At 34.2% G+C, this 24,790-nt stretch overlaps 1 protein-coding gene and 1 pseudogene across 1 annotated transcript in view; both read right to left on the bottom strand.

Moving 5' to 3' along the window:
• Nucleotides 1–803: 803 nt before the first annotated feature.
• Nucleotides 804–14,416, bottom strand: LOC138310137 (WD repeat-containing protein 87-like; annotated as a pseudogene).
• Nucleotides 14,417–19,409: 4,993 nt separating this feature from the next.
• Nucleotides 19,410–24,790, bottom strand: part of LOC138311181 (activin receptor type-1-like) — a 32,940-nt gene continuing 27,559 nt past the window's right edge. The window contains exons 6-8 of the mRNA XM_069252663.1: nucleotides 23,976–24,596; nucleotides 21,740–21,870; nucleotides 19,410–21,347 (exon numbers count right to left, since the gene is read on the bottom strand). Coding sequence (XP_069108764.1) covers nucleotides 21,183–21,347; nucleotides 21,740–21,870; nucleotides 23,976–24,596 — 917 coding nt within the window. The 3' untranslated portion in view covers nucleotides 19,410–21,182. The remainder of the gene's footprint in view (nucleotides 21,348–21,739; nucleotides 21,871–23,975; nucleotides 24,597–24,790) is intronic.

The following is a 24,790-nucleotide window of genomic DNA, read 5'->3' as shown; positions in this document are numbered from 1 at the left end:
TCTTTGGGCCTCTTGACCCCAATATTCTGAACATTCGACCATGTAACAGCCAACTACACATAACGTTTGAAGATCCATGCGAATGATTAAAACTTTTACCGTATTTTGTACCGCAAATAAGACCCTCAACTATTTTTGACACATTTTCAGACTTAGGGGGGGGGGATGTCTGCAAAAATTAAGACCCCCCCCCCCCCCCCCTATTTTTTCAGTTTTTATATGGATGATGGATTTGAGCAATGGAGTAATTAAAAATATCACCAAAATGACTTTGTATTTTTTGTTTGTTTTATCGGCATAGAAAAATCACGTAGTAAATAACTGTGTGTGTGCTTGTTATTTTTGTCATTTAATTCAAGTTAATTCACGGGTGATTTAATTTAATTATCAATAACTACGAATTGTGGATAGTGCTCATATTTACTTGTAGGTTATTTTCAACAAAATACGCCGATATATGTTTCCATGAACACTTCATAAGAGCGCAACTCCTCTGCGCGGCCAAAGGCCGCGTAGAGCGAAGCTCTACTAACCATAACACGTGTGTGAGCATATAGATTCCAATACATTTTAGTACCCCTTGGACTTTGAAATTGTGTCCCGCGGGAAAAGTCTCGCACCTCCATGTAGGCAGCCATGTTTTAATTCTCGTTATCAGCACGACGAGATTTGAAATTTCATGTAACCAGACTAAATGTGTTATCAGTTCTATGCTTTAAAAATTACTGTAAGTAGTTTTAATTTACACATGTACAAGTAACAACGCAATAAATGTAATGGTCCAATATATACTGTGTATCTTCTCAAGAGCGCAAGTCACCGTCAGCAGTGACGTCACAAAACCTGCCGCCAAAGATGACGGTACAGATTCGCGCGTATTTTTGATAGCATGGCATGTTGCCAAGTTTTCTCTGCATCTGAATAAAAACAAGATTTTAAAAGTATATTGAACAACACATATTCAATTTGGATTATTTTGAACTCTTTCTAACTATCGATAACATGTGCATGTCAGTGAAATATTTTATTGTTAATTTTGTAGAAAAATATAGACAATATAAAGTTATGATGTTATGATCTTTTACATGTTAGCTGCGCTCTTCTGAGGCTTTGCCTTAAGTTCATATTATCGGCATGGTCAACACGTTTTAGTGTTCGTACGGCTTGTCATTTTTTACATGAATCGGCAAAGATATTCGTTATTGATGCAGATTGTTTCTGCAGTCGTGGATTCTAAACTCAATACAATCATTACCTAAAACATCTACTTAAGGCATTTACAGTTTCAAATATGTTTATTTGTGAACGTAACGTACCTGTAGTTCACGATCAGTTGGAGAAGAAACCATGCTTTACTTTTCGGCCGCCATGTTTTGTTTACGCAGTCAGTATAATATGATTAGCCGCAAAGTTTCGTATTTTACTTTGGAAACAAAAATACTTGATACGATGTTTTAATGCAGTTAATACTTGGATAAATATCTGAAATATTATCAAACTATCGTCGTATCAATAGCAATACCGATCAAATTCCCAAACACCCGGTGTGATGTGAAAGTATGGCTTCAACCCGGCGCCATTTTCCTACTGTAAATTTGAATTTGAATGAATGGAAAGTACAGTGTACGACAATAAAAAAAAAAATTTCCAATATTTCAATAACACACAAGGGCAAACAACAAACAATATTTTAATTTACCTTATAATACTGTGCCCATCAAACCTGTAGTATTTCTGTGATTCTCTCATCGGTAAAGCCAGACTGCCAAACTTCTACTGCCTTACAGGGGATTGGTACGACAGTTAAACACGATCACTGTAAAAGGTCAAAAATATATCATAAACACTATCACAGACAAAGTGAGACGAACAGACAGACAGACAAGCTGATTAAAGTGTAGCGGGATTGGGCTGGGTCGATCATCGGAGACCAGGTAGCTCAGCCGGTAGAGCACTCGGTTAGTGTAAATTTTTAAATTGGTATTTCAAATGTATACCAGGCATATTGTTACCGGTATGCATCATTTCAATATTTCATAGTAATAAAGTACATTTGTGATATAAAGTTTTGCATTGTTTCCTTCCTTCGCGATCCTTCAGTAATCTGTATATTAAGTCACCTGTCTAATAAGACACTCTTTTGATCTGTCCCTTGGAGTGTCTCATTTCACAGGTTTAACTGTATATGTAAACATTCAACAAATTCATGCTAAATTGTAAACATTCAACAAATTCATGCTTAATTGTAAACGCTCAACAAATTCATGATAAATCATAAACATTCAACAAATTCATGCTTAATTGTAAATGTTCAACAAATTCATAACAAATCATAAACATTCAACAAATTCATGCTAATTGTAAGCATTTAACAAATTCATGATAAATCATAAACATTCAACAAATTCATGCTAAATTGTAAACGTTCAACAAATTCATGATAAATCATAAAAACATTCAACAAATCCATGCTAAATTAAAACATTCAACAAATTCATGCTAAATTGTAAACATGCTAAATTGTAAACATTCAAAACATTCAACAAATTCATGCTAAATTATAAACATTCAACAAATTAAAAAAAAAAAAAAAAACATGCTATGGCACCCAGGGAAATTGTAAAAATTCAACAAAATCATGCTTAATTGAGGGTAAAGCACTTTTTGAAATAAAATGCAAAATTTGTGTTTTATAATGCTCTCAGTCATCCTGACTACAAAAATAACTGTTGAGAAAAATGTTTATTTCTGACAATATTTAATGTGTTGTTCATCTTCAATAAAAAACAATTATTTTATTTTCTAAGTGTTTTGATATAATAATGACAGAATATTTATCTAAAACATATTGTATTCATTCAAACTTGACAATGATACAGAGAAACAATGGATTAGTTTTGGCAAAATAACAGATCTTTATTTAAATTCACTGGTATTAAGTTGAGGAAAAAGTGACAGTTCACAAGCTGAATCGTGAATGTCCAGATGGCTATTCTTGCAATGCGTTTGAGAAATACTTTGGTATCTAGATTTTCCGCTGGTTCTACTAGGATTATACCTTATACAAATTTAGTAATAGATGCAGCACATCCAACAATTGCACCATATACAGTGCCATTTTGACTTCAGTGATGCTAGAAATCAAAGTATGTCAATCCAAAAAGATGACAGAGCAAAATAAAAAATTAAATGGCTTCTATGTCATGGTCTTGTTAACAAAAAAATAAATATGTGTGGGGGTCAACAAAATTGAAAATCGCTTCTATTGGTGGGTCTCCCAATTTCAAAGTGCCTCCCCCCCTACCATATATGTTTTGCTGGAACAGCCCTAAATTGCATAAACATGCTAAATTGTAAACATTCAACAAATTCATGCTAAATTGTAAACATTCAACAAAATCATGCTTAATTGTAAACATTCAACAAATTCATACTAAATAGTAACATATTTTTTGCTGCAAAAGTAATTTTCTGATTAGTTATTTCTTTAAAATTCTATCCAGAACTTATTTTAATCTTTTCAACATACCTTCTCCATTTTCCAAAACAGTATGCAATCTATCTTTTTCTCTGTTATAAGCAAAGGACGTGAAAATCTGTAAAGGGAAAAGTTCTTATAGAGGGTAGCAATCACTAAAACAGTTCCTCAACTACAACGAAAAAAAGTTTACAAAGTGTAGGTCAAAAATAGAAATGGCAGAAATAAATAGGTCAAGGTTACTTACTTGGAAGGATGGCATAGGGTAAATCAAGGTCAAGGCCACGCCAGTGAGCGGTGAGAATAGACGCACAGAGCCATCCTGTCAAAACAAAGTTTTTGATGTTGAAATAAACACCTTGAATTTAAAGTTCTAATGGAAATTACATCAGTCAGTTTTACTTTGTGATATGCCTGAATGAATTCGTCCCATGGTGGTGAACATGTGTGTGAAATATTCAAACTTGCTCGCTGTCCGCCATTACACACTGTGGTTGAACTTCTTGTATGCACGAACCCTGTCCCTTGCTCGTAAAGAAATGCAACTTTTGGCTAGAACTGCTCAAATCGCTCTGACAGTAGTGTGTTTACCTTATTAGGTGAATTGTCTTGCCTAAAATTCCATTTTATTCACCTTCTCAGTTGGTTATGAGTTCATTTGTTTAACGTGCGTGACTTTGGCTCGGGTATGGGTACAGAGTTAAATATTGTACCTGCTTTAATCGTATTGATCAACAATTTGATATTTCAACGATATTGATTAAAATAACTTAACAATGTTGTGGAATTTGTCAATGTTTTACGTTTATGTTTCATAAGAAATGTAGAAACAATACATTTATGCTATATTTTGCGTCATTGGTTATGTAAAAGAATTTGCCTGAGTGAATTGTCTCTTTAACATGTTTTTTTTTTCATAATGAAAAGAAAAGTTATGATTATATATCTTATGGAAGGGCTTGTACACTTGGCAATTCATGTAATATATTTAAATTTGAACAGCAAAAATTTTAAATTGAAAGAAATATTCAATGAAACAAAATGTAGATCAAGATACAGCATAGTTGATTTTTTTTCTCCAAATTTGATTACCTGAAATTTCATTTTCTTGTCTAAGGTTAAAAGTGTCAACATTTTTATCTTAAAACATAACTGGCTATAATCGTAAGTCAATTCAGATATCGCTAGTAATATCTTAGCCAAGTTGATATTTTTTAATTTTATCGGGATATGAAAAAAATTTGTTTGCTTTTGGCCCAATTTTTTTTTTTACCCTGATGAAATTTAACAAGAGGCCCAGAGGGTCTGTATCGATCACCTCCTTTCTTAGTAATTTAATATAACAAACTCTTACAATTCGAATTAGCAAACTTGAAAAATGGCCCCATAAAAACCATTTGTACAATTTTGAATCCCAACTCCATAAGAATGCTACTAATGCAATATGAGTGCTATCCAATGCTTAGTTTTCGAGAGAGAAGTCATTTTTATTTTTATCTCGGGGGCTCCCCAGGTGTCAGCCCCACACTTAATTGTACAATTTTATATCCCCGCCCCATAAGGATGTTTACAATGGCATACGACTGCAATCTAATGCTTAGTTTCAGTGGAGATGTCATTTATTATAGCCAAATGGACAATTTTGACCCCGCCCCTCAGGCCCCCGGGGGGCAGCCCAACCATTTTTACAATTTTGAATAACAACCCCATAAGGATGCTACAATTGCACTATGAGTGCTATCCAATGCTTAGATTCAGAGAAGAAGTCCTTTCAGCGGAAATAGCCAAATTGCCCGCTTCTAGCCCTGCCCCTCACGCCCCCGGGGGTCAGCCTGACCATTTATACAATTTTCAGTCAGTACCCCAGTAGGATGCTACCAGTCAAATTTTGCTAAATTCAGACCAACGGTTATGGAGAAGAAGTTGATTGTTGACGGACGGACAGTGATCACCACGGTATGGCATAAGCTGACATTGTTCCTTCGGACCCGGTGAGCTAAAAATAGTGACATCAATGCTTATAAATTTTATGATCTATTTGATAAAATAAAGCATGTTCAAATGTACTATTCTGGTGATTTTTAAAGGGATTCTTTTTCAGAATCAACAAGCCACCTCAATGTCTCTATTGTAATGTCACAATAATGTCAGGGTTTGGCCCCATTCCCGGATTTTTATCTTATAGTGGTTGGCAAAAAAAGTATTGGCCAATAAGAAAGCCAGATTTAGTATGAAAAAAAATTAAATAGTTATAGCAAGATGAAATGAATACATGTTTATCTGACCTCAGTAGAAGCAATGATCCTATTTGCCATTCCGTTACGACGTTTACCAGGACAGAGGCAGAGCTTCCGAACAGTTGACTCCACCGGGGCAAACCGGTTATAAAACTGAAAACAAGATATAAACAAACTAGAAATATGTCTGTTAGCCAAGATATAAATAATAAACAATGTCTTTCACAAGGTTTGTTTTGATTTATATCTATATAAAAATAAATGGGAAATTGCAGTTCTAAGATATGTTTACGAAGTTAAGGTTAGTATTACATTGTGGTTTTCACAAGAAAAATCTGTAATGATTCAAAAAGATAAGAAAAAGTACACTATTACCTGATTCAAACCAAACACTTTAATTTCCTTTTCTGTCTGGCAAAAGAACTGCTCATCTGATAAAAGCTTTAGGCTGTAGATTTTCTCATTCAAATCAAAACACATCAACTGAAAAATAAAATTCAAAAAACATTTCAGATACATTAAAACTTTCTTCAGTAGAATTATTTACCAGCTGTATGTCTAATATCAAATAATTAAGGTTAGTTTTTGCATCCTTTATAGTTTAAAAATTTTCAAAACAAAGAAATACAGCATTTCAGGATATTAATACCCACCTTAGAGAAATTATCCATTCTCCATATCTGGACACTACCGTCTAACGAACAGGAAAACAAAAGTGGGTCCTTCTTGTGGACAGCTAGACCTGTACAATGATACAGTCAATAGTCATTTTCATACAGGTATACCCAATGGGAGTAAAAACTTGATCCAGAATTTATAATAGTTTTACCCTTGAATTTAACCTTTTTCATTAGGACCATGCTACAGATTATTTCAGTAGTTACCATGACAATGTCGTACCTGTGATAGCAGCATTGTGACCATAAAAGGCATGCACCTGGGTAAATACTACAGCATTCCACACCTACAAAATATAAATAAAAAGTAATTTTGTTGTTTAATGTCATCAATTTTTCATAATGGATATCAGGCTGGATGTATGATAAAAATAACTATGCAAAAGAAAAAACTTTTGATGAAAAAAATCTAGATCCTCCAAAATTAATACATATTTAAAAATAAGTACTAATGAAGTAATGAAATGCCTTACAGTATTCGACCCAATAAGCACCCATGTCCCTATAAGCGCCCCTCACCCTTTATGAGGTGTTGATTTCAATTACCAAGGCACAAAATAAGGACCAAATCTACATAAAACTGTATGGAATTGCAATAAATTTTTCTGATCAGCATCTTCTCATTATTATTTTTTCAAATTTTCAAACATCCTGGGCGCTTATTGGGTCGAATACTGTAAGGCATTTCATTACTTCATTAGTTTCTATTTTTCAAGGAGAAATTTTCTTATTTCAATAAAATAGCCACAAAAATGCTTGCCTGTTTGATTCAACAACAATAAACTTTTAAATCCATACAGATTAAAGCTTAGTGTTACTTCTATCTGGGTTGTATCAAGATCAGTACGGTACTGGTTCAGACAGTTTTCCTATAAATAGGGGAGATAACTCACCTTTACTGCCTTTAAAGCTTAGACAGCTATTAGTGTAATAATTAGCAGTGGTTCAAATGGGAGATAACTCACCTTAACTGTCCCATCCCCGCCACCTGTGATGAAATACTCCCTCTGTTTGTAGAACGAACAGCTGCGGAACAAGAGAATATATCCAAAATATCAATATTTACACACTACACATTAATTGAATATATGCCAGTAGCTATAAACATGTATTGTATTATCAAATCTTTACAAATGTGTGAAAAAAGAACATATTATTGCTATAGAAAAATTATTTAAGAGCCTAAAATGCTATGGCTTCAGCTGGCATAGTGAGAATTTCACAAGTAATATTGCTGTCGTACATATATCTTCAATGACAATTATATCATAGTCATTTTTGAATCCCTTTTAATCTTACCATTTAAGAGATCCCTCATGTCTATTCTGTAAATGGTGGGTCTGTTTCATCGTCTACAATATAGAGCATTAAAAAATCTTTTCAACAATAAAATTTACTTTTTCGAATTTTATTAATTTTATACAAATGTGATAACAAGAACAAATGTATTTAGATACATAAGGGGGAGGGAGGTAATTCACAGACAAATTTCATGTAAAATCCAGCAAAAATACACAGTAAAGATTTTCTAGAAACAATAAATGTATTTGGTATCATTTAGAGATGAATCAAATTAAAGACACTCAAAACGGTTAAAGGGAGGTAATTCCAGATTATGTTTAGAGCAGTTGTTGATAAGGAGACACAAACCTCATAGTTGATGACAAATATGTTGTGATAGGTAAGAATCAACAGCTGTGTATTTTTCGAGTCAACTTTGATGTCTATCACCCACTGAAATGTAAAATAAAACTAATCATCAACACCTTGAACATTTAAAGTTATTGTGAACAACAAACACATTTAAGAGTGATTAATTAATTTATTTTTTTGCTACTGAATAAATGTTGCAATTTTGATTCTTTTCACTAATATTACAATCTCCATATCTTCATATTTTCAATATATATTGTATGAAATATTTTAGACAAGAGGCTCCCCTCCCCATTCTGGAGAAGAGTTGAAGTTGTATATGCCCCTATCATACGAATTAAACGCGAGTTTTTACTTAAGCGCCCTCATTTGTTGCAATCATTTAAGCACACTGGGGGCTAATTACGGCGAATACGGTAAATCTAATCCTGACCTAAAAAGTAACAGAATAGAATTAAGAAAGATTGATTGTACCTCATCTGGACCAATATCAGTTTCATACTTCAATACCCGACTAACGGTAGCTGCATGCTGAAACATAGAACATAATGCGAATCAAACATAAATAAATTCAAACTATATTGGAAATTATAATTCTATTAATATAATATGCAGAGAAATAAACATAAAAAAGAGAGGCTCATTCATCTTTTTTGTTATTCTATGTGTAACAGGAGAGGAGAAAATGAAGTGGCCAGACAGGGATTCGAACCCGGGACCCTCTGAACACTAACCGAGTGCTCTACCGACTGAGCTACCTGGTTACCGATGATCGACCCAGTCCAGTCCAAGACCGCTACATATGTAATGTTCTGAATTTCTGGAACAGCATTTTTAACAAATATAAATTGACACCATAAAGATGATTTTAAACTTTGACACTGTTTTATCTTTAATAACTATAAATTTGATGCCATGGAGATGACCTCTCACCTCTGACCCTGTGACCTTCCATTTTTCCAAAGAACCAACCCCTCCAATGTAAACTTCATCTACCTCTCTGTTGTACGCCATACTGAAAAGTTCAAGGACAGTTAATGTAACTACACATTCATTTGAGTATGGTGATCATTAACTTGTCGTCCAAAGCATTATCTACACAGGTAGGTCACTCTATGTTACTCTCATTGATAGCGAAATGAGTGACATTGGGAGACGGGATTAATAGAATTATTTCATATCTACAGGGTGTGACAACGAAATCACAAACGGAGGGGTAATTCATGAGGCTTCTCGAGGGATGTAATTTCCTTGCCACATCCTCATAGGTAGGAAATGATTATTTTTTCCCAATGTACAAAAGAAAAGGATGAGATAATAGTAAACTAGAAATATGTCAGTATGACATGAAAAGCCCTGCAGCAACAGATTTTGATTGCTTTATCTTTAAAATAGTCTACCCTACAGATCCGATGTTACCTACAAACCTCGTGTGTTGAACACCCCGCTAAAGCATTGCATTATTTTCATAAAGTGTAATGTACAACAAATCTACTGCCAGCGACCAAATCTAGGTCATCGTCTGAAGCTATATACCGACTGGGAAACATGCTAATAATACAGAAAATGCATCATGAAAACCCCATTGCTATTTGTGAACTGCAAAAATATCAAGTAATGATTATAATAATATGAACAGGTTGGTGACATAGCTATCGCTTGTTTATCTGGTGAACTGTTAAAGATGCTCCACTGCTGACAAACGGTATTTTTTCAACCTCAAAAACAAGAGCAGACGATTTAGTATTTTTATTCAGTTACAAAACTTACTTACTTTCCACCATTGTCACTATTGAAAAGTTTGAGCTTCTAATTTTACTTTTAGTTAAAGATATAAAAAATTATTAATTGCATCCCAAAAAAAATCCATGGCGCTATATCCTATATGGAATGAAGTTCTAATTGCGCATGCACCGATGGCAAAATAAATTATTTCATATCATTTTTTGTGTTAATTAGACATATATATACACGATTAAACACCAATTATTGTTCAAATGATGAATATCCTTTATGCTCTGTTGGCGGTGGCTAAACTTGTTTATCTGGTGAACTGTCAATACCGGTTTCAGCAGATACACAAGCATCAACCAGAGATCATAGGTTCAACACACCCTATTTTATCAAAGCTGCTTGACTCAGCCATTAGCGGCTTTAAAAAGCATTTTCAATGCAATACCAACATGGTTCCTTCAACTGCATGTCATATTGATGATGCCATCAACAATGCAAATCACAGTTTAAGTTACACTGCATTAAACCATGACATACGTCATGTCGGTGCCAAATCAGTGAAAAATTGGGAGAATCTTAAATCTTTTGTATCTAGTGGCAACAAAGACGGATGTAGGCAGGGCAATATAGGGATTGAGTTCTATAAAAGCTTCAAATTTGCAGATAGGTTATAAACTTACCTGAGAATGGTAGTCGGTAATTTAACAAATCCTTTCTCTTGACACTGACTACTGGCATCAGTAAACACATGGAGTTCCAGTTTGGAGGAAAAGCCAAGATAAACCTAATAAAATATATTGACTTAATATAACTTACAAATAATAAAGGTAAGAGATCCTAACAAAATTATGTAATATTGACTGATTATCACTAATAGATTAAAAAAAAAAATGTAAAATTTGGGATCATAAACCTGACGAAGTTTTAAATAAACTGCCTAATGAAAAAACTTCTAGTAAAAAAGCTTATGTGACATTGATTTGTAATTTAGGAAGCGGTTTCTAGAATAGATTTAATAAATGTGGATTATTAACACACTGGTTTCAAAAATCATCTGGGAAAAGAAAAATATTAGAAATATATCCTTCTTCTGTAAATCATATGTGAAAACATAAAAGTATTTATTCTATAAAAGTTTCAAAATACAAATTCATTTTCAGGCATTCTATTATAGAGTTATCTCCCTTGCAGATAGGTATCAGTCATTACTTTATGAGCAAAACTTACGAACATTTGCAAAAAAAATGACATTATACTCATAAAATATGACATATCAGTCAGTATCTACCCTTAAGGACAGATAACTCTGTAAGTTACCAACAGTTTGAGAGAGTTATCTTACCCTGTGTTTATTGACATACATCAGGGAGGTGAGCTCACTGTGGATTTCAAACCTGAAAACAAATAAAATTTATTATAAATCATAACTTTACAAGTATCATTAATTGTAACATTACAGTAACATATTTTTCCTATCTATACTAGCAGGCGGCCAGTTCTTGCCCAGTACCAAATACCAATTCTCACTATCGCAGGTGTATCTGTTTCACATAATTTTTTGTCAATAAACTGATCTTCTGATATAAGATACTTCCATGCTGATTTCCACAAAAAATTGTCTGAAAATTCATATGTGATCATAAAGATACACATGCGATGGACAGAATTGGTATTTGGTACTCGGCGAGTACTGGTCACCTGCGAGTAGCAATAGCTTAACACACATATGTAAATAAAATGTCATTTACTGAGTAACTTGACATATGTTATCATACTTTACAGTATTACAAGTCAACAAGGTTTGGCTTTATGTTTGCAAAATTTAATTCTCATAGGAAGTGAAATTATTTACTGAAGTATATAAAGAGATATCAAATAGACAGTAGTAATTAGGTTTGGCATTATTGCCAGAAAATAGCTTCTGAAATCTGGACTTTATAACAGGGGCAATAAATCTCCGAATATTTATAATATGTATCACAGAATCTTAAAACTAGAAAGATCTGTAAAAATTTGATGAAAATCAGATAGCAGGGATCAGACAGGATGGGATGGGACATGAATTGGGATGAGACGTGACAGAACGAGGATGCGGCAAGGAAAGATAGAAACCTAACTTGATTTGCCCTTTCTACTTCCAGAATATAATTTCCCTTCACTCAATTGTAGCTCTCCTACTTCTGGAAGCTCTTCCGTCTATAGGTTGAAAGATCTACTGACAGGACTTCTCTTCTTAAAATGAAGAGCGCAAATCAGGTTGAGCTCGTACAAAAACAGAAAAAAAAGAGACCGGATTGACAGGATGGGACAAGATTGAAACCCCCACCTACCACCCCACCCCGAATGGTGAGGGGTATTAAAACAAAAATAAACAAACCTTTGCTGTGTGACAGTGGCGTCCCTCTCATTGGAGTCCATGGTCCACACACTCAACTGGTCCGTAGTGCCAAACCGGTAATGTGTAGCGAAACTGTCACCACTGCTGGACGGGAAGTGGGTCATACATTTGATGATTCCAGGGTGTCTCATGGTGTGGTACATCTAGTAATAGGCAAAATTATTAAAAGTAAAGGAATTGGCCAGCTGCAAATAATGACTTCTATCATTTTCTTTCCGATAAAATGAATTCTCATAGGGATTGATTCAAAAGCAATTATAAAAAATTGCACACATATTGTCTTGTAGTGTATTATCTAAAAATAAAAATTTAAGAAATAAATTACTAGTCTCATGCAGTTGGCAGTCTACACGAAGTGAAAACTAAGTAGATAAATTTTGATCTTGTGAAATTAGGACCTGCAGGAAAAATTAAGAGTGTTGTTCATTGCAGAGAATGTATTGGCCTGAGAAAAGTACTTAATGGAAGGCATGACAGTTTCTTTTTGTTATTTCTGTTCCTGTTTTTAAAGAGAAACTCTTGGATTATCTTAGAATAAATGTTGCTCTAATAAAAATTTCTCAGGTGAATAAAATTACTAAATTAAAATATCTCCATTTATTATAAACTTAATCAGCTAAATTCTAATAAAGCAAACATACTTATTTCAGCTGTAATTTTGATTAAGAGCTTTTCACAATTTCTTTAATGCACTCATAATTTAGGTACAGCACTAAATCAATGCTGTAACAAGTTTGGGCCCTCACCTGTGGACCGTGATTGAGGGCGAGGCTGTGGTCCATTTTCTCTGGTGACTGTAGTTTCTGAATAATTTCCTCCTGCACACTGCCCCATTTCTTCAGTTTGTCCCATTTTGCCCGATCTTTGCTGTCCGAGTCCACCATCTTTCCTTTCACCTTACCCACCGTTCCACACAATCAACAGAACAGCTAAGCTGAAATTAAATGAAAGCAAAAATACAAGTACAGCAGGTCACAGGTAAAGTATTATCCTTATTTTTATTATTAAACTGTATGATGCATTGAAAATTATAATTTGGGACTCAGTGAAACCATTGTATCTGTCTTCATATATTTTGTAGCACATTAAACTCTATGTTTCAGTAAACAGAATTTTCAATACTTTGCACACAAGTTATTTCAACACAGATGGTTTTTAAGCATTGTATATATGAAAATAATATAAGAAATGGAAATAAAAATCAGTATTAATCTGTAGAGATATTCTTAATTTAAATTATTCTATTAATATATTTTGCAAAAAAAAAAATCAGACTCTTTGAACAAATGTTTGATTAAAACAAACAAAACTGTACCTAGTTTGTATGTCATTTTTAGATCCCATATTGAAAAGAATCACATGATCTTCGATTAATATTCACAACATTTTCAAAATGTTAAATAACTCTCCAGACAATGAAATAATACAAAGCAGTGACGTTTTAAACTACAGTGAATATTTAGTGTACTAAAACCCTTGACGAAAATTAATCTTGATTAATATAACACCCCGCTACACAAGCAAAGCATTAAAACACTAATCCCTTTGCCAATCATTCCTTTCTTATATGGGTAATCTCAATAGGGAAATGGGGTCAAAATATTTTTAACTGGTAGTTATTTTTAATCATAATCATGCAGTTAAGTTAAAACAGGGATAGTTATGAAATACAGTGCTGATGGTGATAGCACTAAAACTAGGAATTAACATTAAAATGTGTAAAATCATTTTCTAGCACAAAAATATACAAAAAGCTACAGATTTAGTCGATTCAATAATCTCCAAAGATGTACAGTAGAGTACTGAAGACGCTAACAGCATTCAGTGTCAATGGTTACTATTTATTGGTATTCAAAGATTACATCTAGTAGAAAAACCCAATCTAAAACGCCTGTATGTAAGGCTACTGCCGCACTGCGGTTATAACGAAAATTTATTATACAGTAGTACTCCAGTAGATTGTTGACGGAAAGTTCATTCGAGGCTTTCACAATTTTTGGTATATAACGACATCCCACAAAAAAATTCACATGTTATGCATGGGATGAGCGTCCCTGTAAAAGTTTTATCGTGGTCATAGTCAAGTTATCAATCTATATAAACAGAAAATAAATGCGACAAATATACTTACGGCTACATTTCTGTGTAAGCTTTAATTCAATCCTGGCCAAACTTTTTCACATACCATCTTCCATACAGATGGCGGGAGATGTAAACAATTATGACGTCACTATATTGTTGCATCACGTGACATTTCGCGCTACCTCATAGGACAAGTTGTTGGCGGGAATAAGTTCAGTGATGTAGCTAGACGTCGATATTGAGAAACTTCTGATGGGCAATACCGACACCACGTAATGATCAAAAGTGTCTCGTCGTGCTCACAGGGATCTGAGAATTAGCTACAGATTATATAATCATGAACCCACCAGAGTGCCGTAAGACCATTTTTAGACGTTTTAGAGGTCTTTAGATCAATAACGTTTTTTTGATCAGATCCCTGTGGTTGTGCTATATTTTAATTGTTGGAGTAAGCTAATGTCAGTTACATGTACCTTAGCTGTCGTTCTTGTTTTTATAAACGTCTTTTTGTAGAGGTATTGAACCGATGAATATATAATATCCATTGATTCAAAACTGCAGGTAGGGCGTTAGAATTGTATCCGCTGCCCCTATTGCATGATCGTAAAAGGCGACTAAATTTAGGATTTTATCTTTTCTTTTCTTCATAACTGACTTCATCTTTCCTGATGCCTCCCTTGGCACCGCCTCACTTTTGGCCTTGAGTTGAGCGTTCGTCCCTGTGAGGAAGGCTCTGGGTTCTGTCCCCTGGCCGAAACACACCAAAGTCTATAGAAGTGGTAGTTTCTGCTCCTGCTTAGCGCTCAGCATAACGGGAGTGGGACGACTGGTTCGCCCGTTGTCAGTATAATGTGGGTGGGGTGTGTTGCTTGGTGTCTTCGGCGGCATGCTCCAGTGTTATAGCACTATAAAAAAGGCAACAGTTCCACTATACCAGAAGACACAACATGAATATACCGCAGTCTCCCAGGACACTCACCTCGCGCAACATACACGCAACACACCGCATACATGGGAGGCCGTCCTTACATGACCATAGCTGTTAATAGGACGTTAATAAATCAAACAAACAAACAAACAAAAATCAAAACCTGGATATATTAAAAAGGACGATCGAACAACATTATATACGTGTAGTAACATACATCTTTTAAAGTCCACAAGCCTTATAATGTTTTAAAGTAAAGATATTCCACCTCAATCAACTTCAAACAGGCTTATTGACTAAAATTACATTATGATTTATAATTGTTGCATTTCACTGAGCTGTATATGAAGATGTGTTAAATCGCCCAAAGAATGTATATGTTATATTGAATATTACACCGAAAAAAAAACCCACGAAAACATCAAACGTTCAGCTAAGTTATGTTTAACATATGTAGACGGTAGAATTTATATTAGTCCTCAAATGAAAATGAGTTTCCTATAAAAGTCTTGAAAACACTCTACAGTTACATTTGTTTAGTGTTTTGTGTGTTCTTGATTGGAGTTCCAAATTTTTCTATCACTGGCAAGTGGCGGAGAGTGCTCATCTGCCAAACGTTGAATAACACCGCCTTGTAATAAATTAATGTCTTGAATAATATAAGACTAAAATATGATTGTGTTCAATTTCTACATGTATTACTGACATTTGATTCTTATATTACAGGATAAATAGTTTCGTCTTGCAATATTTGACGATCTGATATTTCTCCGAATATTTAAGTTATTACATATACTTGTTTATTCTTACTTAATTATCCAGAAAATTTGTTAATAGTTGTTCAAATCAAGTTAAAGATGCTCCACCGCCGACAGAGCATAAATGATATTCATCATTTGAACAATAATAGGTGTTTAATCGTGTGTATATATGCCTAATTAGCACAAAAAATGATATAAAATAATTTATTTCACCTTTGGTGCATGCGCAATCAGCACTTCAGTCCATATAGGATGTAGTGTTACGGAATTATTTCGGGATGCAATTAATTATTTTTCATATTTTTAACTTGACGTTAAAGTAGAAGCTCAAACTTTTCAATGGTGGTAATGGTGTAAAGTAAGTAACTTTTGTAACTGAAGAAAAATACCCAATCGTCTGCTCCTGTTTTTGATAGTGAAAAAATCCATATGTCAGCGGTGAGCATCTTTAAGTTTGAGTTCAGAAATTTGAAAGTTGTTGAACTGTACCTGCTAATAATGACTTGTACTTGTGATTGTGGCTTCAATATTAAATAAGTTAAAGACTTATAAATGGCATATGGATTTATTGAACTGGTTCAATGAATTACATGTATGTAAATACTGATATTTATAAGGGTATAGACAATACTTTTCAATTTGCTTCCATATCAATGAGGCGAAATCCGTCTTGGAGTGGGAGTTTCCGCCACCAAGACAATCATGCGATGTATTATGACGTCAAAATTACCTGTGACGTCACAATGGTATTATTACACGTGTGTCTTACGATACTTATTATGACCTGGCCGTATGATGAAAAATATCTTTTCTAAAATTTCAAGTTATCATGATAAGGAGCCCTATTTCGGATTCAAATAATGGGTACATATTTGTATATATTTTTTCTACACTCTGGCACATCTATTTTCTAGTATTTAGAGTGAGCAATTATTTGATAACAAAATCTTCTTTGGACAACATTTCACTAAACCATTTTGAAATGAAATAAGTTTTGAAAGTATTGAAATAATGGAAGGTTTTAGTGGATGAGTTACTTCTCTTTGACCGTTTTCATTATTTCTTCTTCTTTTCTGTTAATTTCAAATTAGGAAAAGAGTTTTAATACATGTACTGCCTTTTTTTTTCTTCATGTGTCTGTGTGTAAGTCATATGGAAAGTAATGAATTCAGTAAATGTATGACAGAAACGTTTTCTTATTTTGAAACAAAGGATTTGTATCTAGTTTTTAAGATTAGACGATGTCCTCACCCTGAGTTGTAAAAACAAGTGTTTAATGCAGGAAATTATTTGACCAACCCTATGAAACTTCATCTATTCAAATGTCCTTTTTAAGAGTACCCTAAAATTCTATAATGAAATTATCCAGCTTTAGAAATGGGCAAGTTCGAATGTGTCTTCTAAAGGTGAATTTGGAATACAACCAAATTAATGTACTATTACTTTGTCAAACACCAGAAGGTCATGGATCCACTTCATTGAAGTTTTTCCCAGATGTGAAGGTAGCATCGATGTCACCTCATCTAATCTAAAAGTCTAACTAAATGGAGGATAATGTGTTACTGTTTTATTTGTGATTGATTAGGTTTTTGCTTTTATTTGTTTAACTCCTATGAACTGCCAGGGTCATGTAAGGACATTCCAGGTTTGTTGATGGAGGAAAGCTGGAGTACCCAGAGAAAAACCATCGACCAGCAGTCAGTACTACATGCATATGGAATTCTTCAAACTCGCAGCCCAGAGGTGGAGGGCTTGTGGTAACATATAGAGACATCTTAACCATTCAGCAACTCACGTCGTAAGTAAATAAAGGAAAAAACAAAGAGATGGTTGGTTTTAATTGTAAATTTTTTTATTGATTCATCAGAAACATTATCAACACCTGTAAATGAAATGAACAGCTGTTGGCATTGTTCAGTGCTCTCAATGCACAAATTAACTAAATATTTACAACATGATCTGCAACCATTCCCATTCTCTCTCTCTCTCTCTCTTTCTCTCTCTCTTTCTCTATCTCTCTCGATCATCAAGGATAAGAAACAAGCTAAACATCTCATCTTAAGAAACAAATAAACAAACAAAGCTAACATTTCTGTCAAGGTCATATACACTATTAATTTATTAATCATCAGCCTTATAACAAAACCTTTTTCAATTTAATGACAAACAAAACAAATAGCTCCAGAAATATCATTCAACATCTTCTGAAGGTGGTATCGGATTCCTGTTGAAGGTTGTAAAGCATATTTAGTTATATTCTACATATCCACTTGGTTGGCAAATAATTGAGATGACTATATCTTATGATTACAACTCTTTGTCAAAACTAACATACAAACTAGGAAATACACAAACACAGCTGACATCTCTCTTAATTTACATGTTTAAATTCACACAGCTTTGTCATGCATTCACACCAAAAGTCACATTTGAAGTCTTCTTAATCATAGAATGGAAGAGTTCATTATGAAATTTCAGGGGTGAATGATTTACACCAATACTCTTATAACACTTCTTAACACATACACGTTCACATACATAACACACATGTACACACCACATGTACATACATAACACACATGTACACATCCATATACAAAACAAGTCCAACATATCTTTATCACTCATCCACCCCTGTAGAAACATTTAAACTCTTCTGGTTCTAAAGTTCATTAAATTAAAGGGATGTTTAATATGTGTTAATATACAACAACAAAATATTATATAAACTAATAAAAACACTTAATAGCACTTCATCTCGTCCATTGTCACACCCGCAGGTTTCCAGTAAAGGTGCTCCACCTCTAAAAATGCTATTTTTTCTCTGTTAAAGACAGAAGCAGACTAATTAGTATTTTTCTTCAGTTACAAAAGTTACTTACTTTACACCATTACTAACATTGAAAAGTTTGAGCTTCTTATTTTAATTCATGATAAAAACATTAAAAATAATGAATTTGGTGTCAAATAAATCCATGTCACTTTGTCCTATATGGAATGAAGTACTTAAATTATTTTATGCAGTATTTTTGTGTTTATTAGACACGTATATATACATGATCAAGCATTAGTTATTGTTCAAATGATGGTTTTGGTTTATGCTCTGTTGGTGGTGGAGCATCTTTAAGACAGATTTGACAGATTTGATAAATTATTCCAAGACATCCTAATTATATAAATTGTGACCTAAAGAATATCAAGGTCTTTGGCAACTTAATCATAATAAATTATTACTATTAACCTCCTTAAATGTATCAGCATTTCCATCCATTATAGTTAACACTGAAATAAAGGGGAGTAACTCTTCAGAAGGAGTAAAATGAAATTGCTATGTATATATATATTTATATATGTATAATGATAATGAGATGTTCATAGACATGAATCAAACATAACATACATAATGTATATTTAACTTTTATTGAGTTTTCGTCACACTAACATGTGACATACAGGTAAGATTCTTTTTTTCTTTTTTTTTACAAATTACCATACAGGTAGATTGCTATATGCTCAGGTAAAAATATGTCATGTTGAATAAATTTGAGAAAATTGAATTTTCAGTTACCAAAAGTTTGTGATCTTGCGATAACAAAACACATGATTTAACTATTACAGATTTGCTTAATTTGTTATCTCTAATAAGGTTCTATGAAATTGTGATACTAGTAATCCTAGGAAAATTCCTGACTATACCGTAATATAACGTCTTTTTTTAATTACAGGTAGCATGTTTTTTATCTTATATCGATCATGGATATGTTTTATTTATTGTATTCCTCCTCGAGAATATGATGTACATTTGTAGATTTATGAATTACAAGAACAATCAATTTTTAAGCTGCCAATGAAATGTGTTCCTTCATATTACACACAAATAATATGAACATGATAAACTTATGAGTATAAGTGGCAGGAGAAAGATAATTTGACTTTGAGGTCAAGGTCATCACCTTCAGGTCATGGTCATCAAGATCTAATTGAAGGGTACTACACGTGAGGAAATGCAAATACTCCTCTGAAAGTGTTCTCCAAGTGTTTAGTATGTGCAAAATGTCATTCATCTATTATCATCTAAATTTACATATTATAGAATTACCTCCCTTGCAGGTAGGTATCAATTGTGACATTATTACTTCTTGATGTTTTCTGATGTTTTCTCGAAAGAGAATGATTTCACACTCGCACATACAAGGGTAGATAACTCTGTAATATGCAGAACAGAGAGTAAATATGTGTTTTCTTCTTTACCCTCTATTCTTTTATCATAATTCAAACATTTTAAAATAGCCTTTCTTCATTCAGATGTACAATGATATAGGAATCAATCTGTATTTTATAAATACATTACACGTAGTCATGTATGTGATATATAAAACAAGTATAGGGACACCTTATGCATCATGTGTTTTTAACATTAACATATTCCATTTCCTTCAAACATTTGGCAAATAATCAATAATACATTGTCAATAAGTCAATATGATCCGGAACACATTAGAAGTGTTATCCAGAATTATTCATTCTATTCCACATACAGACATCAGACATCTTGATCAAGCAGTCACTAAAAATCTTAAATATGCCTGAAGCAAATAGCCGATTCTCTCTGAAAATTCTTATTTCTAATCATTTGTTCATACAATCTTTGAGCAGATTTGATCCTGAACAAATCATTGTATCTCATTTGTCAGTGAATCACAGAACACAACATTCGATGACATCACCTGTTTGTGTACACATTATCTGATGATGTCACTTTTCTCGTTCCTCATATGTACACAATGTTTGTGATATCACCAAATCTTAATATCATCCATTGTGTTGCTAACCTGAACACAAGAAGTGATTATCTCGGATGTCAAAATCAATGTTCATTCTCTCTCAAAGAGAGACGATTCTGACTTAATCAAACTTGTGATTCCGTCCTGTTACGGTACTAAGAACATTGTTGCTATAGTGATCGTGCGATAAACACCTCAGCCTCATCAATACCGTATATAACATCCTAGATCCTTTAAGTATGGCCAATGAGCTCAATGGAAACATGTCAGTCTATATTGAAGACAAGAATCCTCTTTGAGGAGAAACCATGGTAACACGATCGCGGTGATGTACATACTTGTAGGTGTCAATGACTCATGAATATATGATGCATGCATCATAGAATAAACATCACATGAACTGATGATGTAAACTAAAGAGCACACAAAATGATGACATCATGGGTGATGTCAGCAGTTATTGCACTCTCTACAGTCCTCTATTTTCTTTAGAAGTTCTTTTTTGGGCCTGTCCATAAGATTAGCCAGGGATTTTTTCACTCGTAACATTGGATGTCGTGCCTTGGGGTTCTGTGCCCAACATTCTTGTATAAGTCTGGAGAGCTGCAACATGGTCTGTAACAGATAAAACATAAATATGGGAGTTACATCAATATAATGGTATGAAAACAAATACAAATCTATCATAAGAGTAGAACAACCACTTCTATCCTGAATGATTATGCCATATTCAAGCAACTGCATGAGTTGTCTCCCTTCCCATGAAACTTCCATCATAAAATTTCATTATAAAATGAAAATATTGATAGTTATTGAATGATGAATGCCAATTGGACAGTTTTCATCATGAAACGTTCAGTTAATGTTAGGAATATGAAAATATCTAAAAGTATTACATTGATTTGTGGTGTTATAGAACTGATTCTTAAAAATATAAAGATCTTAAATCACTTTTTCTTAAAACAGGTTATTAACACCCATTTAAGATCCAATCTTTTTGTACTGACCGAATCAGATGTCCATCTATTGGGTACCATTGGCCTCTGGGTATCCACGGCGACCACTTTCCTCATATCCTCAAATGATGGATCTGATGGAACTACATCCCAAAACGGAGGCTTGTATTCTTCTGTTATACCTGAAACACATGACAGTAACATTTATAATTAAATTGGATAAATATTTTATGTTACCCACGTATATATTTCAATCACAGATAATTTGTTGCATATATCTTTCTATTATATAAATATTTTGTATTACTGTATAACATGTCTAAACAGCAGGTCCATTGGCCGGTATACTGTAAATCAACATTCTTTCGTGGATATTAATTTTTGCGATTACCGTTTAAAAACAAGTTTGCGAAGATAATTATTCGCAAATTTAACAATCGAATGATAATTCCTATCCATATAGGTAATGTAGCTACTAATTCGCAGAGATAAACTTTCGCGAATTTACTTGGATCATGAAATTCGCTAAAGTAAATCGCACACAAAAATAGTTGGTTTACAGTTTTCAAAAAATAAAAGAATTCCAGATTTTTCAAATTTAAATAATAAACAATTGATCCCAGAGGGATCTTGGCGCCCACCAAAGAATAATCTATGTCTGACAACAGAAAGAGGGATCTTTTCCCTGCTTTTCAAACTTTTACTACATACTAAATATGAAACTTGAGAAAGATCCTATCAGTACTTTCAGAGATATGTAGCAGTAACAAACTTTTAATTATCAAAATTCAAGATGGCTACCTGTCGATCATCTTGCTGACCGACCAGTCCAAAAATGCACAAAACCCCTTCAGGAACCTGCACATGAAATTTGAGAAAGATCCCTTCAGCACTTTCTGAGAAATAGCGGTAACAAACTTTAACAATCTAAATCCAAGATGGCCGCCGGTCGGCCATCTTCTTGACCGATCGCTCCCAAAATGCAATATGCACGATCGCTCCCAAAATGCAATATGCACAACTAGGGTTCAAGGGGAAAATGTATATGAAATTTGAGAGAGATCCCTTCAGTACTTTCTGAGAAATAGCGGTAACAAACTTTAACTATCAAAATCCAAGATGGCTGCTGGTCGGCCATCATGTTGACTGATAGGTCCCAAAATGCAATACGCACAACTACAATATGCACAACTAGGGTCCTAGGGGAACTTACATATGAAATTTGAGAAAGATCCCTTCGGTACTTTCTGAGAAATAGCGGTAAAAAACTTTAACTATCAAAATCCAAGATGGCTGCCTTTCGCCCATTTTGTTGACCGATCAGTCCCAAAATGAATTATGCACAACTAGGGCCCTAGGGGAACCTACGTATGAAATTTGAGAGAGATCCCTTCAGTACTTTCTGAGAAATAGTGGTAACAAACTTTAACTATCAAAATCCAAGATGGCCGCCAGTCGGCCATCTTGTTGACCGATTGGTCCCAAAATGCAATATGCACAACTAGGGCCCTAGGGGAACCTACAAGTGCAATTTGAGAAAGATCCCTTCTGCACTTTCTGAGAAATAGCAGTAGCAAACTTTGACTATCAAAATCCAAGATGACCGCCAGTCGGCCATCTTGTTGACCGATTGGTCCCAAAATGCAATATGCACAACTAGGGCCCTAGGGGAACCTACATGTGAAATTTGAGAAAGATCCCTTCAGTACTTTCTGAGAAATAGCGGTAACAAGAATTGTTAACGGACGGACGGAAGGACGGACGGACAGATGACGGACCACGGACGAAAGGCGATTTGAATAGCCCACCATCTGATGATGGTGGGCTAAAAATGCTGGAATGAATAGATGATTAGACCAGAGCCAAGTTATACATACTGTATTAGAATATTTCTCTTAAATAGAGTTATCTACCCTTGGCTGCAGGTGTTGCAGCTGTGCTAACCCAACTGAGAATGACGCGTGTATATCTAAACCCCTACTGCTCTATAAATAACTAGCTACACTCATTCAATACATCGATACAAGTCAGCGGTAGAGCGGTAGGGGTTTATATACAAACGTCGTTCTCAGTTGGGGTAGCACAGCTATAAATGTCTGTGTAACAATACATATTTTGGGGGAATGTGATGGACATTTCTCACACCAGTTTGTCATTAGTATTTACTAAAATTGAACAGCTTTTTTACAAATTTTTATCCATCACTATAAGAATCAAAAGAACAACTTTGTTCACAGGATGTCCCTATGAAGCTTGCTGTACAAAGCATATTTTTTGTGATACTCACCCCCAACTGTACAGCGTCGAGCCACTTCCCATAGCACTAAACCAAAAGCATAAACATCCACTGCTTTAAACGAGTCAAAGAAATGTGGGTTTAGCGTCTCCTCCAATAGTTCAGGTGCCATGTACCGTTTTGTCCCCACTTTATTGTTCCGCCCGAGATCTATTTTGTTATCTTCCTGCGAGTGTGTCACAGCTAGTCCAAGATCTCCAATACAACATGTGCCATAATTTTTCACAAGAATATTTTTAGATTTAATGTCCCTGTGTGCTATGGCTGGTTTCCCTTGGTTACCAATAATTTCCGTGTGTAGATGGACGAGTCCCGCGGCCGCTGAATGCATCAGCAGCAGCATGGAATCATGGTCTAGGACAGTCCGCTGGAGATAATCGTACAGGGAGCCGTGTTCATGGTAGTGCATTATCAGCCACAGTTGTGTACACGAGTTACGACTTGTCATATCTGACGCGTAATATCCTAGGATATTATCATGTCGTAACAGACAGGTGTTATAGATCTCAGTCTCTCTCGACCAACTTGCTTCGTCACGTGACAGAAATATTTTTACAGCTACATTTTCGTCGTGGTAACGTCCCCTCCATACTTCTCCGTATCTTCCCTTTCCTGTTCAAACATGACCAGATAAGTAGAAGTTTATTTAAAATATTGTCAGGAAATACAAGTTCATTTGCATATATGTTAACAGTTGCTGGTATCAACCTGTTCATAAAATGCTTTAAGGATATCACTGCAGTCATGTAATATGAGTATATACCTTACCCAATATTAATAGTATGGACACAGTTCTATCAATATTT

The sequence above is a fragment of the Argopecten irradians genome, chromosome 16, assembly GCF_041381155.1.
Source record: "Argopecten irradians isolate NY chromosome 16, Ai_NY, whole genome shotgun sequence".
Classification (NCBI taxonomy): Eukaryota; Metazoa; Mollusca; class Bivalvia; order Pectinida; family Pectinidae; genus Argopecten; species Argopecten irradians.
The sequence above is the reverse complement of the archived record's forward strand: the minus strand, read 5'-3'. Positions and strand labels throughout refer to the sequence as shown.